At 39.3% G+C, this 16,653-nt stretch overlaps 1 protein-coding gene across 1 annotated transcript in view; it reads left to right on the top strand.

The window, feature by feature from the left end:
• ADAM7 (ADAM metallopeptidase domain 7) overlaps positions 1 to 3,061 on the top strand; it is a 43,923-nt gene extending 40,862 nt beyond the window's left edge. Inside the window, exon 21 of the mRNA XM_007192792.2 lies at positions 3,059 to 3,061. Coding sequence (XP_007192854.2) covers positions 3,059 to 3,061 — 3 coding nt within the window. The remainder of the gene's footprint in view (positions 1 to 3,058) is intronic.
• Positions 3,062 to 16,653: the final 13,592 nt, after the last annotated feature.

Genomic DNA, 16,653 nt, shown 5'->3' with positions numbered 1-16,653 from the left:
AGAACAAGCTCCCACCTTACCCCCAGGAACACATATATGACATTATAGTAGAAAGGCTTTTACTGAACTTCTCTTACTTATGTCTGCATAGTTACCCTTTCTCTGGTAATATGATGGTTTATCATTTTTATCCATTCATACATTTTATTATGCCAGTGGTGACCCAAATAAACAAGTCTTCATTGTCCACACAAATGACAGGAAAATATCGTGTAATAATTTTTTAAGCTTACACTGAGATTTTCTGATATGAAAACACAGGATGCTAACTAATATCAGGTTTAAATAAGAAACTGAATGTAAATGCACTTAGCACCGTGTTTGGTATATATTTAGCACTTAATATGTGTTAAATATCTACTATGCCTCATGCACTGTCTCAGTGACTTTCCTAATTATATTTTCTTTAAATTAATGTGCAAAACAGTTGCACTCCCAGAGAAAGGATTCAGGTGAAGTTAGCCTGAGCATGTGATCAATGATAGATAGTCACCAGAGGTTCAAATAGAGCCTGGGGCATATTTGTATTGAATACAAAATCCTTAAGGGCTTTTTGGATTTTTAGTTAAATGGGGGAACTTAGAAGAAGAGCTTAATAAATATTTGTTAAATATACGAATGAATTTAATTAACCATATAGCATAATATATTATAAATGTAGATTGTATAGGACAGTTTGGGTCCTTGAATCTCTTGTTTAGGTTTTTTTGTATTATTTGTCATAAAATTATATGAATAATAATGATTCAGCTGACTCCTGTTTGATACATTAGTTACCCATCAAAGGCCAGTTCTCAGCAAAATTGTGGTTTGGAAAAGATCTGTGTTTGGTGTCCTTTCCCAGTCACATTAATGATATTTGGTTAGCGTTTCTGTCTGGTACCCAGTGCCTCTCCTAGGTCCTGTTTCCACTGAACCATGCTGCCTGGTTGTATTAATGTCCACTGGGGGTTAAAAGAAAGCACTTCAAAAAGGGTAACACATATATACGGAATCTAAGAAAGAAAAAAAAAGGTCATGAAGAACCTAGGGGTAAGACGGGAATAAAGACACAGACCTACTAGAGAATGTACTTGAGGATATGGGGAGGGGGAAGGGTAAGCTGGGATGAAGTGAGAGAGTGGCATGGACATATATACTCTACCAAATGTAAAATAGATAGCTAGTGGGAAGCAGCCGCATAGCACAGGGAGATCAGCTCGGTGCTTTGTGACCACCTAGAGGGGTGGGATAGGGAGGGTAGGAGGGAGACGCAAGAGGGAGAGGATATTGGGACATATGTATATGTATAGCTGATTCACTCTGTTATAAAGCAGAAACTAACACACCATTGTAAAGCAATTATACTCCAATAAAGATGTTAAGAAAATTTAAAAAAGGGTAACTTTGGCCAGGCACATCTGCATTACAATAGTAAGTTCTGGAAATCCTCAAAGACCTCCAAGGTCCAAAGGGATGTGCCTGGTTGTGGAATTTCAGGCATGCAGACCATTAGAGACTCTAAGATTTGGAAACTAATAGACTGACCTTGAACTACTCATATCATAACATGTAAAGAAACTCCCACTCTTATATGTATGCCTGATTTACAGATAAGTTGTTAGACTCATCCATCACAAGAGAACAACCTAGGCAAGAACAGTGTCTCTGTGTGTTTCAATATTTGTACATTTACTAGGACTGTATTCTAGAGACGACTAGCAAGTGTATTTTGTAGGCTTGGAAAATAGTCATATTTGTTTGAGCCCTAACTGCAGGTTAAGAGTATCTCTCTTCATCAGCCAAGAACGGCAGAGTCCTTGGAGAGACTTCCAGCCAGTTTCTTGAGCCCGCACTGCATCACGCTGGCATGGTCGGTCCCCTGGCTCTTTTCTGTTGGTTGTGCTAGTCTGTGTCCATTTCACTGATAATCTTGGTGCCACTTAACCACTCTTTGGTTCCTTGAAAATTTCCAACAATATAACATGGCTCTCTGACTTGAGGCAGAAACAGGGACTTCCCACTTCTCAGCAGGGCTGGGATTAGGGTGATAAAGAGCACAGTGACCCTTGTAAGTACACAGTCAGATACTGTCATTATTTAAAATACTGACTGTGCTTATCATGAATTCTTGGGAATTAGTTCTGATTTTTTTTAAAACAACACATTAATGTATTATTTATTGTGATCACAGAGTTTGTTTGTACCCCTTAAATGTTGCTCCTGGGACAAATGCCTTGCTCACCTCGCCCTGGTCCCAGCCCTGGTTCTCAGGGGTCAAACCCAATGACAGCTTCCAGAGAGGCCTTGATCAGCAGAGGGCTTTCCACTAACTGAGGAGATGTCTTCCCTGAATAAATATTGATGAGAAAGAAACAAACTAGCTAAATCAGCCCACACATGCACGAGAGACACGGAGCCAAAAAAGAGATATTACCAGGTTTCTAAGAGCATCTGAACCACTGGAATCTTTATCTACACCTGTATCCTCAAGGTCACACAGAACACTTCTTATTCAGAACTGGGCACCGAAATCACCGAGATTCTCAACCACATCTTTGTAAACTCAGCAGTTCTCATTACGCATTGTTTAATGGCTAGAAGGATGTGATTAAGGTAGTGTTCAGTCCGCGGCTCCACGGAATCTGCCGGTCACACAAAAGGGTCTCAGAACGTGAGGCAGAGTCAGGGTGGCACGGAATGAGCGTATCTCCCCATGCCCTGCTCCACCAGCGCAGTCCCTTTTTATAAACTGGTTTTACTGGGATTTCAACTGAGATTTTTTTTGAATGAAAGCTCTAGTACTTGAAAAATGTTTGGCAATCTTCTTACCAAATATATTGTTGGAGAGAGTTACAACCAGGATAACAAGGAAACATGGTTTCTGATAAAACTTCACTTATCCTGAACTATCATTGCCTCACCCCAGCCCCATCTCCTCCATTCCCTAGCGATTTACAGTCTTAGATTTTTCATGGATCAAAAAGAGGTGGTCTGTGTATATATGTGCTCATGTGTATGTGTGCCTGTGTGTGAAATCTGGTTTGGTTCCTGACACAACAAAATGTGTTTATTATAGTAACCTGCAAATAAAGAGCCAAGAGGAATCGCAGATCCCAATCCAGGTGCCAAAGTGGTAGGTTCCCGTGACAGACGGCTCCCTCCTTTTTAAAATTTTCAAATGCTAGCCTCCTTTTGTGTTCTTTGTCTACTCATTGATTGGAGAGATCCTCTGTTCTTATCAAAAGATTAGGAGGGTTGAAATTGTTTCCCCTGATATGCTTAAATTTCTGATAATTCCGCAGTGCATGTTTTAGTCCAAGAGTTTTCAACCTGACTCAAGGAGCAAGCTAGAATTCAACAGTGTCAGAGTCTGAATACATTTTGGAAATAACAACAAAACAAAATTTCTTTCTCAAACTTTTCTTGGCTAGAGTATACATACCCATGGGTTCTCATGAGGTATTTTAAAGGACACAACAGTACTGGTAATCATATAAAAGGTATCCTTTCTAATGGAACAGTTTTTTTCATGATTACTTTGCCAAAGTTTTCACTTACAAATCAATAACTGACTATGCCCGAGGGATGATTTCACTTTTGAATTATTATGTCTAATGTCAGAAAATTTATCAAAAAATTGTGATTTTTGCCAAAGGGAGACTACATTTCAGAGTTTTTGTTTTCATTCCTTCATTCATCCGTTCAGTGACTTTTGCTGAGTCCCTACAATGTACTGGGTTAATGTGAAGCTTTCCCCCAGAAAGCATTCTTACTAGAAATACTGCCCAATACACTTTCCCTGTTGGGATGGAGAAGGAAAGACTTTTCTAATGGCCCTTCCACTCCTCAAGGATGAACCCGTCTCATACTGGGGAGTAGAAAGACATGCTCCTTAGTGCAAGCAAACTGGCTTCTTGTATTGAAAAATAAAATGATTTTCTTTCTTTTGTGATAGGCTTGTCGATTTTATAATAACTGTTTAATTAGCCATGGCTAAGGCAATCTGGGAAAATGTGAATAAATGAAGTACAACAGAATCCAGAAAGGTTACTGTAATTAGTAGCTATAAATGAAATATAACATGCTTATAGATTTTGCAGAAAACAATTTACTTTTAACCATCTCTTTTTATTTAGAGCTTGAAATTGGATATCCAGAATGGCTGTGCAAGGCTAGGCTGAGGATTCTGGATGCGAGATCTTCTTAACCTTCCCTAGATGTTTGCTACACATATTTCTGGTAGTTTTTCAAATGTTTTTTATCCAGACAGAAAACGGTGAAGAGAAACAACATCTTCTGTAATATTTACCTGTAGAATGGCATAGACATATGCTACCAAAAAAATCTACCATTTTTCAAATGCTCCTTAGCTTAATACAAAAATAGTCTTCTTGCTCTAGTATTTTCTTACAAAATATTAATCTAATTACTTAAAAAAAAAAGAGTCAAAACTTAGAGGATAGTAAATTACAATGCTGAGTCTAAGAAGTAAAACATCTCTTATAACAGGTTATTTCTTTGAGAACATAAAAGTACTTATCTTAATTTGAACCTGACATAATTACCATTAATTATGGTTTAAATAAACTTCTCTCCTGCAGAGATGCCAAGGAAATCAGTGCAGGAAACATCAGATTCCACTAGTTAATTAAAAGGTAGACAGTTGTCCCACTCAGTCCTAACAGTGAAAGAGGGAAAAGAATAGTCACTTTAACTACAAAAATCCTTCTTAAACTTCTGGTGGCAGCCAAAGAGTACATGAAATGCTCCTGGTAATTCTAAATGCCTAGAAGTTAATTCAAAATTCCTTATTTTTTAGAATTCCTTAAGAACGTGACAGAAAAGTCAGAGCATTACAAAAATTTCAGAAAATTGACTCCAGCAGAGAAGAAAGACAATTCCCACGATGGGTTTTGAGATCCTTACAATATACGGGTTTGAGCACTTCCTGTGCATTTTCTGCACTGTTTCCTTCCCTTCCGTTGGTTGACGGTGATGCGTGGGATTGTCCTGGGAATGATTTCAGCTCCTTCTTATGTGGGGGCTCCTCAAAGTGTTCTCATGTGTTCTCTATCTTCTTTTTTGTTAACTGCTAAAGCTATCTGCAATTATTCTTTCACTTACTGAAATAAAGTTTTCAAGGGCTAACTGCAAATTTTCTGATTCAATGAAATAAAGGCTGCGAATCAAAGAAGAAAGCTGGTGGTTCTTGGTGAATTTCTGTTGCTCTGCTGACTGGTAGATGGGAAGAGTGAGTGAAATCAGCAAAGGACAGCAGTGACTCAGCACTTTGTACCCAGTGTGCTTTCAAAAAGCATCTGTTTTTCTAATCAAAGCTATTCCTTTAAGAAACAAAACTGGCACCTTGGATGGGCAATGCATTCATGCACCAAGGGCATTTACCAGCCTGTGGTAATGAAATAAGGTTTCACAGTATATATTGATAGGTGTTATAGATTTAATTTGTCCCATTTTCCAGAGTGACATGAGTCTGGTCTTGGTAGGAGATACAGAGTCTGCCTCTGTGCTCCGGCCTCCACAAAAGTGCCTGTCTCCTGTGTGTCCTCCACAGGATAAGTTGGACACTTAAAAGAGATAATGAATACTTACCTGATTAAAATAAATCTTTATCTGTAAAAAAAAAAAAAAAAAAAGAAAGAAACAATACCGATAAAGGCATGCTTAATGCAAAATATACTAATTGAAATATTTTATGTAAATTTTTGAGAGAAGAGAAATTCCATATCATATACACTAGCCTCATTAAAGCAAACAATAATCCTCATGTCCAAGACAAATATCATATGATATTGCTTATGTGTGGAATCTAAAAAAAAAAATGGTACAAATGAACTTATTTACAAAACAAATAGTCACAGATGTAGAAAACAAACTTATGGTTGGGAGGGGAAGCGGGGGGAAGCAGGGGGCAGGGGGAGGGTTAAATTGGGAGACTGGGATTGAGATATACACACTACTATATATATAAAATAGATAACTAATAAGGACCTATTGTATAGCACAGGGAACTCTACTCAATACTCTGTAATGACCTATATGGGAAAAGAATCTAAAAAAGAGTGGATATATGTATATGTATAACTGACTCACTATGCTGTACACCTGAAACTAACACAACACTGTAAATCAACTATAAACAATTTTTTTAAAAAAGACAAAATGAAGGGATGTCCACATATCCATATTTGCCTGAACAATACACGTTGATGAACAATATACATTTTGGTGATATTCCCCTTTTAAAAGAATCATTTTCTTGATTTGTTGTTTTTTTTTTTATTGTTCCCATATCTCTTTCAGAAAACTCCCCTCATGGTGTCCTTTCCGAGGACGCCACTCATGTCCTCTGTCTTGGGCTCCACATTCAGCTAACTACCAATTTCTAGTGATTTTTTTTTTCAAATTTCTTCTCTCCAATTATAAATATGTCTGGAATTCCCTAAGTCCTCCTGCTTCATTGCTTCCTGCCTAGATAATCACTCTAGTCTTCTAATCTGCTTCCCTGTTTTTCAAATAACCCCAGGGGCCTTCTGACAATCAAGCCTCTTTTTAATTTCAGTTGGTATTCATCATGCTTGCCCATACTACTCAACCTGGGCCTTAGAGACTTTACCTACAGTCCTTTCAAATGCTGCCTCTCTCTGCCCTATTTCTTAGGGATCTTCTTCTTCCAATACTGTCTACAGATTAGGAAGCATTTTCACAGCTATCCCCTACTAGTGGGCCCCTTGTAGGTCCAGTTCTGTCCCTGGTTATGGAGCCAATTATGATTTCATAGCCTTGATATTTCTAGCTCTTGTCACCTCCCAGGGTTTGAATCCTTTCCCTTGAACCCACAAGCACTGACAGAACTCCTGGTGGGAATGGATGCACCTGCTAGACCTACTCCTGGTGGGAATGGACGTACCTGCTAGGCCCGCTCCTAGTGGGAATGGACACACCTGCTAGACCTACTGTCTGAGCACCTCCGCCTCCCACCTCAGCCCCGTGAATGCCTTGCTGCCCTACCATGAATAAATAACCCTTCCTGATGCTAGTACTTGCCTCAACTTAGACGGAGCTTGCTACGGGTCTGGGATGTTGTGTCTTGGGATGCTGGGCTGTGCTTAGAGCTGGGTCATGTGCCCTCTGCCCTGGACAGAGGCAGATTTATCGGCAAGCTCATGAAGCTGGGGCTTCAGGGCCCATCACATGCACTGCTCCTTCCAAGACCTTTTATCTAACTTTGTATTTACATTTTTTAAGGACATTCAGTGGGCTGGTTTGGGTTGGAGAGCAGGAACTCAAACGATTGATCAGCAAAAGTGCCGACAGAAAACAAATAGGACAAAGACGCATCTTAGTTAGGCTGAGGTTTAATCATAGGGAGGGCGAGAGTGGACTGACCTGAAATAGGAAGAGGTGGGTATGGGCATGAGAGAAGCATGGCAGGTTTGACAAGCCCCCCACACCATCCCACCCTGAGCTGGGGGGTGAGTACCCGAGAGACCGCCACAGAGGAAAATCCAAGGCATGAGTGAAACCCAGCTGAACTTTGACTATGCTCCCCAGCCCAGGCACAGATCAAGGGCAGAGGGCCAAAGGTATATCGGCTCCCAGAATTTGAGCAAAACCGCTGCCCAAACCTCTGACCAGTGAGTGATATAGAACCAGGGAAACCCATAGAAATCAGTAAAATATAAAAAGGAGTCACACTGAGCAGAGACCTTAGTGTCTGTACATTGCAGGGAGTGGAGGGCAGGTGGGGGACAGATTCTGCAGTTTAACTTCCCACAAATCACTTTAAAAAATTCTCCAAAAAAATAAATCAGAATCCGTATTTGTTATAATATATTGTCTAAATGCTACAGTGCCAAGGAATCTCAAGTATATTTTTACATCACTTCTGCCAGGAATGCAGTGATGGTGACCCAAATGAAAACAAAACAAAACCAGCATTCCCAATAGCATCCATTACAGTCCTGCCTCAGTATCTGTGGAGGATTGGCTCCAGGACCCCCCAAACAAAACTCCTCCCAAGCTCAAGTCTCTTACATAAAATGGCAAAGTATTTGCATATAACCTAAGCATATCCTCCCAGTATACTTTAAGTCATTTCTAGATTACTTATAATACCTAATACAATGAAAATAGTAGCTTTGTAAATAGTTGTAAATAAAATGTAAATGCTATGTAAATAGTGGCTGGGATGTGGCAAGTTCAAGTTTTGCTTTTTGGAACGTTCTGAATTTTTAAAAAAATATTTTTTCATCCTCAGTTGGTTGAATCCCTGCATGCAGAACTTATGATTACAGAGGGATGACTGTATTCTCAAATATCAAGCAGCTCCATATACCCAATTTGCCTTTTTCTCAAAGCATCTGTACTGACACGAGATTGTGGAATTTAAAAAAAAACACCCATTTTAGCACACACATGTGCTAAAACTGGGAAATATATTCTAAAGAAAGCTAATAACCTCCTTATAAACGTGCACATATGTGGCAGGTCTGTCTGTACCCGACAACCCATCAATGAAGTTCCTAGAATGGTCACTAGGTGGCGACATAGGAAACTAAATCTCCTGTGAGAGGGCAGCTTGCTGGACGATTTCATCCCTTTGTCAGACAACACCAGGCCGTCAAAATCATGACTTCAAATAAATTTACTAAGAAATGTGCTAAAGTCTTGTTCTTGATTTTTAAGGAGATAACTCTGTGAATTTAGCCAGACACAACTTCCTGTCTGCCAGGGTCGTGGGTTGAGGTAGAAAAATAGGGATCATATCACTGAACGAAAGGGGAGCTGGGCTGGCAGCCTGAAAGCTATGACTGGAGATTTTAAATTGGAAAGACAAATACTATTTACCTTCAGTTCTGAAATCCAGTCTTCTTGAAGCTGACCTGTCAATAGTCCCAAATAACCTAGTCTCCTGAAGTCTCCTGTGAGATTTTGCTTTTGTTTTTATATTTTGTATTATCTGTGTAGTTATTTTTTAGAAGGCCAGCAGATTAGCCACTTCTGCCGTGGAAACTTGAAGAGCTCCCCCTTTTCCAGGGACACCTAATGGATAGAAAACGTCAGGAAAAGCCACAGCCTGTGTGACTTACATGACTTTTTGGTGGACCCTTGATGACAACTGATCATCACCAAAGACAGAAATATTGATTAGACTCCTGAGCTTATTGGAAGCTTCCTGATCACTTTCTAACTGAAGGTCAGGCTTTTAAGAAACTCAAAAGCCATTCTGTAAGGAAGTGGCTGCCTCGTGGCCTTGACAGGATCCATTAACATCTTTCTCCAGGAAAAGCGGTAACCGTGAGCCATACGTAATGGATATTGATTGCTAAGGAAAGAAGATACGTATAACTTTAAACCTCAGGGGTCTCCAGGAATGAAAGACATAGAAAAAGATGTCTTCAGCGTCACCCGAGTGCTAGCTCAGAAGAAATTATGCCAGAGCTGTCTTAGAGAATCTTAGATAACGGAATGTAAAAGCCAGTGTTCTTGCCATGGATACCAGCATTTTGCTTCAAGGAGAGCAAATACAGCATTTACTGAGTGCACGCTATTTGTTAAGCATTATTCTAAGCACTTCATATGTATAATTTCATTTTAAAATTAAAACAGTTCTGAGCGAACTAATATTATTATTCTCATTTTACAGTTTGAGAAAATCAAGGTCAAAAGTCAAATAATCCACCGAAAGAGAGATAGCTGATTAAATTACACAGTCAGGGCATCAACCCAGGAAGTCTAACTCCAAAGAGTATGCTTTCAATCACTCCCACGCTGCTGCTGTAAATATAATTTTGATAGGGAAAAAGCAGAGGCCTCCTCCAAATTCAGACTCCTGGAAAGGAAATTAATATATCTCACACCCGTTCTCATTTTCCATCCACCAAACTTCCCAACCTTTGCAGCCACAGGGACAGTGATTCATGGGTTAACACAGCAAGGAGAGAAAAGGGAAGCCAGGCAGCAGTGACCTCCCGATTTAGCCGATTTACCCTAGTTGAGAAGCTGTTGTCCACAGACAGCTGTGTTTGGGGATACAGCTGAGGCTTTAATACCTTTTACCGTTCTCCTGGCCACTCCCTAGGGGGTGCTTGTGATCCTGGAATCTTTTCTGTGTTTTACAACTACTTCAGGTTCTGGACGATGCTCTCTCAACAGAACGGGACTCTCCCTGGGTGATGTTTTAGTTCAGTTTAGCATGCCTGGGAAACTGTCTGATGCTGCCTCCACCATCTGTGTTCAGGGAAGGAAAACCAGCAGAATTATTGACACTTAGCAGGTGATGGGCCAGGGGGGTGCAGGCATCAATAAAGAGGCAGAACCCTCTGATGAAGCCTTCTTCCTTGCTTTAATAAAAAAAAAAAATGCCCCAGATGGTCACCTTTCACAGGTAAGGAAAGAGAGGGTTTCTGTACTGCACCCTTTCAGACTCCAGGCATCTGCTAGACCTTTACACACTTCTCCTGGGATGTCCACTGCAAAGTTCTGTGACAACTATTATTTTATAGACAAGGAAACTAATGATAAGTGGTCCCCAGACATACAGCTGTAAATGGGCCTCAGAATAAAACCATGATTTGAACTGTTACCCATTCCAGTTTTGAGGCTGGAGTGGGTACCAGTCAGGCACCAATGTGACAACAACATAACAGGTTGCCGGTGAATGACCTAAGAGTTTATTCCTGGGGAACACGACTTTGATCTAGAAAGGGGTTGCCCAACGAAGTGCAGTGGGTGGGCCTGGGTTTTGGCCATAAAACAACAGATATCAATTTCATTTTTCATATCTTCTCCAGGTTCTTCAAAGTAATGATTAGAGGGAAGAAAATATTCAAAGGTCTGTCGTCATTCCAACAGGACTCAAAAAAAGGACTCGCTGGATAGAAAAACATGAATAATTTTAGGCAAATCCTCCAGCATTTAAAAATCATTCTCATCCCATATTTAAACTTTTCCATTCCCTCACTTTATCAGGATCAGCCTCTTGATATAAAAGTTTATGATGATGACCCGGGAAAGATGACATTTTTAAAAAAAAGAAGAAATTTGAGGTCCTGACTCTGGAACATGCTTCTTCAGGTCCACCCGGCAAAGTAGCTGGAGATTAGTTTTATCTCAGAAATGTGTGTGATGCTCTCTCTGAAGAGGGACTTAGAATAAGATATCATTATCTACTGCAGTCTTTAGGCTGCTGAGGGAAGGAAAAGAAATGATCTTCCGAGATTGGTTCAAGATGGCGGAGAAGAAGGACGTGCTCTCACTTCCTCTTGCGAGAGCACTGGAATCACAGCTAACTGCTGAACAATCATCGACAGGAAGACACTGGAACTCACCAGAAAAGATACCCCACATCCAAAGACAAAGGAGAAGCCACAATGAGACAGTAGGAGGGGCGCAATCACAATAAAATCAAAGCCCATAACCACAGGGTGGGTGACTCACAAACTGGAGAACACTTATACCACAGAAGTCCACCCACTGGAGTGAAGGTTCTGAGCCCCACGTCAGGCTTCCCAACCTGGGGGTCCAGCAACGGGAGGAGGAATTCCTAGAGAATTAGACTTTGAAGGCTAGTGGGATTTGATTGCAGGACTTTGACAGGACTGAGGGAAACAGACACTCCACTTTTGGAGGGCACACACAAAGTAGTGTGTGCATCGGGTCCAGGGGAAGGAGCAGTGACCCCATAGGACACTGACCTAAACCTACCTGCTAGAGTTGGAGGGTCTCCTGCAGAGGCAGGGGGTGGCTGTGTCTCACCACGGGGACAAGGACACTGGCAGCAGAAGTTCTGGAAAGTACTCCTTGGCGTGAGCCCACCCAGAGTCTGCCATTAGCCCCACCAAAGAGCCTGCGGAGGCTCCAGTGTTGGGTCACCTCAGGCCAAACAACCAACAGGGAGGGAACCCAGCCCCACCCATCAGCAGACAAGCAGATTACAGTTTTACTGAGCTCTGCCCACCAGAGCAACACCCAGCTCTACCCACCACCAGTCCCTCCCATCAGGAAGCATGCACAAGCCTCTTAGATAGCCTCATCCACCAGAGGGCAGACAGCAGAAGCAAGAAGAACTACAATCCTGCAGCTTGTGGAACAAAAACCACATTCACAGAAAGATAGACAAGATGAAAGGGCAGAGGGCTATGTACCAGATGAAGGAACAAGATAAAACCCCAGAAAAACAACTAAATGAAGTGGAGATAGGCAATCTTCCAGAAAAAGAATTCAGAATAATGATAGTGAAGATGATCCAGGACCTCAGAAAAGGAATGGAGGCAAAGATCGAGAAGATGCAAGAAATGTTTAACAAAGACCTAGAAGAATTAAAGAACAAACAAACAGAGAGGAACAATACAGTAACAAATGAAAAATACACTAGAAGAAATCAATAGCAGAATAACTGAGGCAGAAGAGCGGATAAGTGACCTGGAGGACAGAAAGGCGGAGTTCACTGCTGTGGAACAGAATAAAGAAAAAAGAATGAAAAGGAATGAAGACAGCCTAAAAGACTTCTGGGACAACATTAAATGCGACAAAATTTGCATTATAGGGGTCCTAGAAGAAGAAGAGAAAGAGAAAGGACCCAAGAAAATATCTGAAGAGATTATAGTCGAAAAATTCCCTAACATGGGAAAGGAAATAGCCACACAAGTCCAGGAAGCACAGAGAGTCCAATACAGGATAAACCCAAGAAGAAACACACCGAGACACATAGTAATCAAATTGGCAAAAATTAAAGACAAAGAAAAATTATTGAAAGCAGCAAGGGAAAAACGACAAATAACATACAAGGGAACTCCCATAAGGTTAACAGCTGATTTCTCAGCAGAAACTCTACAACCCAGAAGGGAGTGGCATGATATACTTAAAGTGATGAAAGGGAAGAACCTACAACCAAGATTACTCTACCCAGCAAGGATCTCATTCAGATTCGATGGAGAAATCAAAAGTTTTACAGACAAGCAAAAGCTAAAAGAATTCAGCACCACCAAACCAGCTTTACAACAAATGCTAAAGGAACTTCTCTAAGTGGGAAACACAAGAGAAGAAAAGTACCTACAAAAACAAACCCAAAACAATTAAGAAAATGGAACATACATATCGATAATTACCTTAAAGGTGAAAGGATTAAATGCTCCAACAAAAGACACAGGCTAGATGAATGGATACAAAAACAAGACCCATATATATGCTGTCTACAAGAGACCCACTTCAGACCTAGGGACACATACAGACTGAAAGTGAGGGGATGGAAAAAGATATTCCATGCAAATGGAAATCAAAAGAACGCTGGAGTAGCAATTTTCATATCAGACAAAACAGACTTTAAAAAAAGACTATTACAAGAGACAAAGAAGGACAGACACTACATAATGATCAAGGGATCAATCCAAGAAGAAGATAGAGCAATTATAAATATATATGCACCCAACATAGGAGCACCTCAATACATAAGGCAACTGCTAACAGCTATAAAAGAGGAAATCGACAGTAACACAATAATAGTGGGGGACATTAACACCTCACTTACACCAATGGACAGATCATCCAAACAGAAAATTAATAAGGAAACACAAGCTTTAAATGACACAACAGACCAGATAGATTTAATTGATACTTATAGGACATTCCATCCAAAAACAGCAGATTATACTTTCTTCTCAAGTGTGCATGAAACATTCTCCAAGATAGATCACATCTTGGGTCACAAATCAAGCCTCAGTAAATTTAAGAAAATTGAAATCATATCAAGCATCTTTTCTGACCACAATGCTATGAGATTAGAAATGAATTACAGGGAAAAAAACGTAAAAAACGCAAACACATGGAGGCTAAACAATATGTAACTAAATAACCAAGAGATCACTGAAGAAGTCAAAGAGGAAATCAAAAAATACCTAGACACAAATGACAATGAAAACACGACAATCCAAAACCTATTGGATGCAGCAAAAGCAGTTCTAAGAGGGAATTTTATAGCAATACAAACCTACCTCAAGAAACAAGAAAAATCTCAAACAAACAATCTAACCTTACACCTAAAGGAACTAGAGAAAGAAGAACAAACAAAACCCAGAGTTAGCAGAAGGAAAGAAATCATACTGATCAGAGCAGAAATAAATGAAATAGAAATAAAGAAAACAAAAGCAAAGATCAATAAAACTAAAGTTGGTTCTTTGAGAAGATAAAATTGATAAACCATTAGCCAGACTCATCAAGAACAAGAAGCAGAGGACTCAAATCAACAAAATTAGAAATGAAAAAGAAGTTACAACAGACACTGCAGAAATACAAAGCATCCTAAAAGACTACTACAAGCAACTCTATGCCAATAAAATGGACAACCTGGAAGAAATGGACAAATTCTTAGAAAGCTATAGCCTTCTAAGACTGAACCAGGAAGAAATAGAAAATATGAACAGACCAATCACAAGTAATGAAATTGAAACTGTGATTTAAAATCTTCCAACAAACAAAAGTCCAGGATCAGATGGCTTCACAGGTGAATTCTATCAAACATTTAGAGAAGAGCTAACTCCCATCCTTCTCAAACTCTTCCAAAAAATTGCAGAGGAAGGAACACTCCCAAACTCATTCTATGCGGCCACCATCACCCTGATACCAAAACTACGCAAAGATACTATAAAAAAAGAAAATTACAGACCAATATCACTGATGAATATAGATGCAAAAATCCTCAACAAAATACTAACAAAGAGAATGCAACAACACATTAAAAGGATCATACTCCATGATCAAGTGGGATTTATCCCAGGGATGCAAGGATTCTTCAACACATGGAAATCAATCAATGTGATACACCATATTAACAAATTGAAGAATAAAAACCATATGCTCATCTCAATAGGTGCAGAAAAAGCTTTTGACAAAGTTCAACACCCATTTATGATAAAAACTCTCCAGAAACTGGGCATAGATGGAACCTACCTCAACATAATAAAGGCCATATACAACAAACCCACAGCAAACATCATTCTCAATGGTGAAAAACTGAAAGCATTTCCTCTAAGATCAGGAACAAGACAAGGATGTCCCCTCTCACACTATTATTTTTTTTTTTTTTTTTTTTGACCACAACAAAAGCAACAATGATTGCAATTACCAAACATGAAACACACTCATACTATGTCATAATATTGACATTCAGTCCAGTAATCCTCCACTGTAACAGCTCCTTTACTTTGCAGTGAAAATTGATTTGTATATTCTTTGCCTCTGAGTCCTTGTGGGATTTTTTTTTTTTTAATTCAGACAGAAAGTCACAGAAATTATACTCATCCTCATCAGTTCACTCAGTCCCATGTAATTAATTTTTTTTTCATCTTGATCTTTTGTTAGCACTTTTATGAGTTCATCAGTTTTTCATTAGAGTTCTGAAAATGCTTATTCATTCAGTTCAGCAGTACAGTCAGTTACCAGAAACCTGTACTTGTCAGAGTCTTTTCCATGAATTTCTTGAAGATGAAACCCTTTTATAGGAACATATTTGCAAAATCATCAGAGTACACCCAGAACTGTCTGTAAATGACAAAAGACTTAAAAATGACCACGGTTAAAGATTTGATGAAAGTTCATAATAATGCAGTTGACAAGAAAATTAGTTATTTCTGAGATATACATTTTAAAGTAATAACTAGGATTATTACTTATAACATTATACCAGAACATATAAGATTTTTAGAAGTTTCCTGTAATGTCTGAAACATTTATATTAACATATTTCCATACATATTTCCATACAAATACAAGATTTTTAGAAATTTCATGTAATGTCTGAAACATTTATATTAACATATTTCCATACATATTTCCATACAAATGCAAATATAAGATTTTTAGAAATTTCATGTAATGTCTGAAACATTTATATTAACATATTTCCATACAAATAACCCAATGAAAGTTTAGTATTAGTTGTTTTGTTTGTTTTTTTATACTGCAGGTTCTTATTAGGCATCAGTTTTATACACATCAGTGTATACATGTCAATCCCAATCGCCCAATTCAGCACACCACCATCCCCACCTCACCGCAGTTTTCCCCCCTTGGTGTCCATATGTCCATTCTCTACATCTGTGTCTCAACTTCTGCCCTGCAAACTGGCTCATCTGTACCATTTTTCTAGGTTCCACATACATGCATTAATATACGATATTTGTTTTTCTCTTTCTGACTTACTTCACTCTGTATGACAGTCTCTAGATCCATCCACGTCTCAACAAATGACTCAATTTCGTTCCTTTTTATGGCTGAGTAATATTCCATTGTATATATGTACCACAACTTCTTTATCCATTCGTCTGTTGATGGGCATTTAGGTTGCTTCCATGACCTGGCTATTGTAAATAGTGCTGCAATGAACATTCGGGTGCATGTGTCTTTTTGAATTACGGTTTTCTCTGGGTATATGCCCAGTAGTGGGATTGCTGGGTCATATGGTAATTCTATTTTTAGTTTTTTAAGGAACCTCCATATTGTTCTCCATAGTGGCTGTATCAATTTACATTCCCACCAACAGTGCAAGAGGGTTCCCTTTTCTCCACACCCTCTCCAGCATTTGTTGTTTGTAGATTTTCTGATGATGCCCATTCTAACAGGAGTGAGGTGATACCTCATTGTAGTTTTGATTTG

This window comes from Balaenoptera acutorostrata, chromosome 6 (assembly GCF_949987535.1).
Source record: "Balaenoptera acutorostrata chromosome 6, mBalAcu1.1, whole genome shotgun sequence".
Taxonomy (NCBI): Eukaryota; Metazoa; Chordata; class Mammalia; order Artiodactyla; family Balaenopteridae; genus Balaenoptera; species Balaenoptera acutorostrata.
The sequence above is the reverse complement of the archived record's forward strand: the minus strand, read 5'-3'. Positions and strand labels throughout refer to the sequence as shown.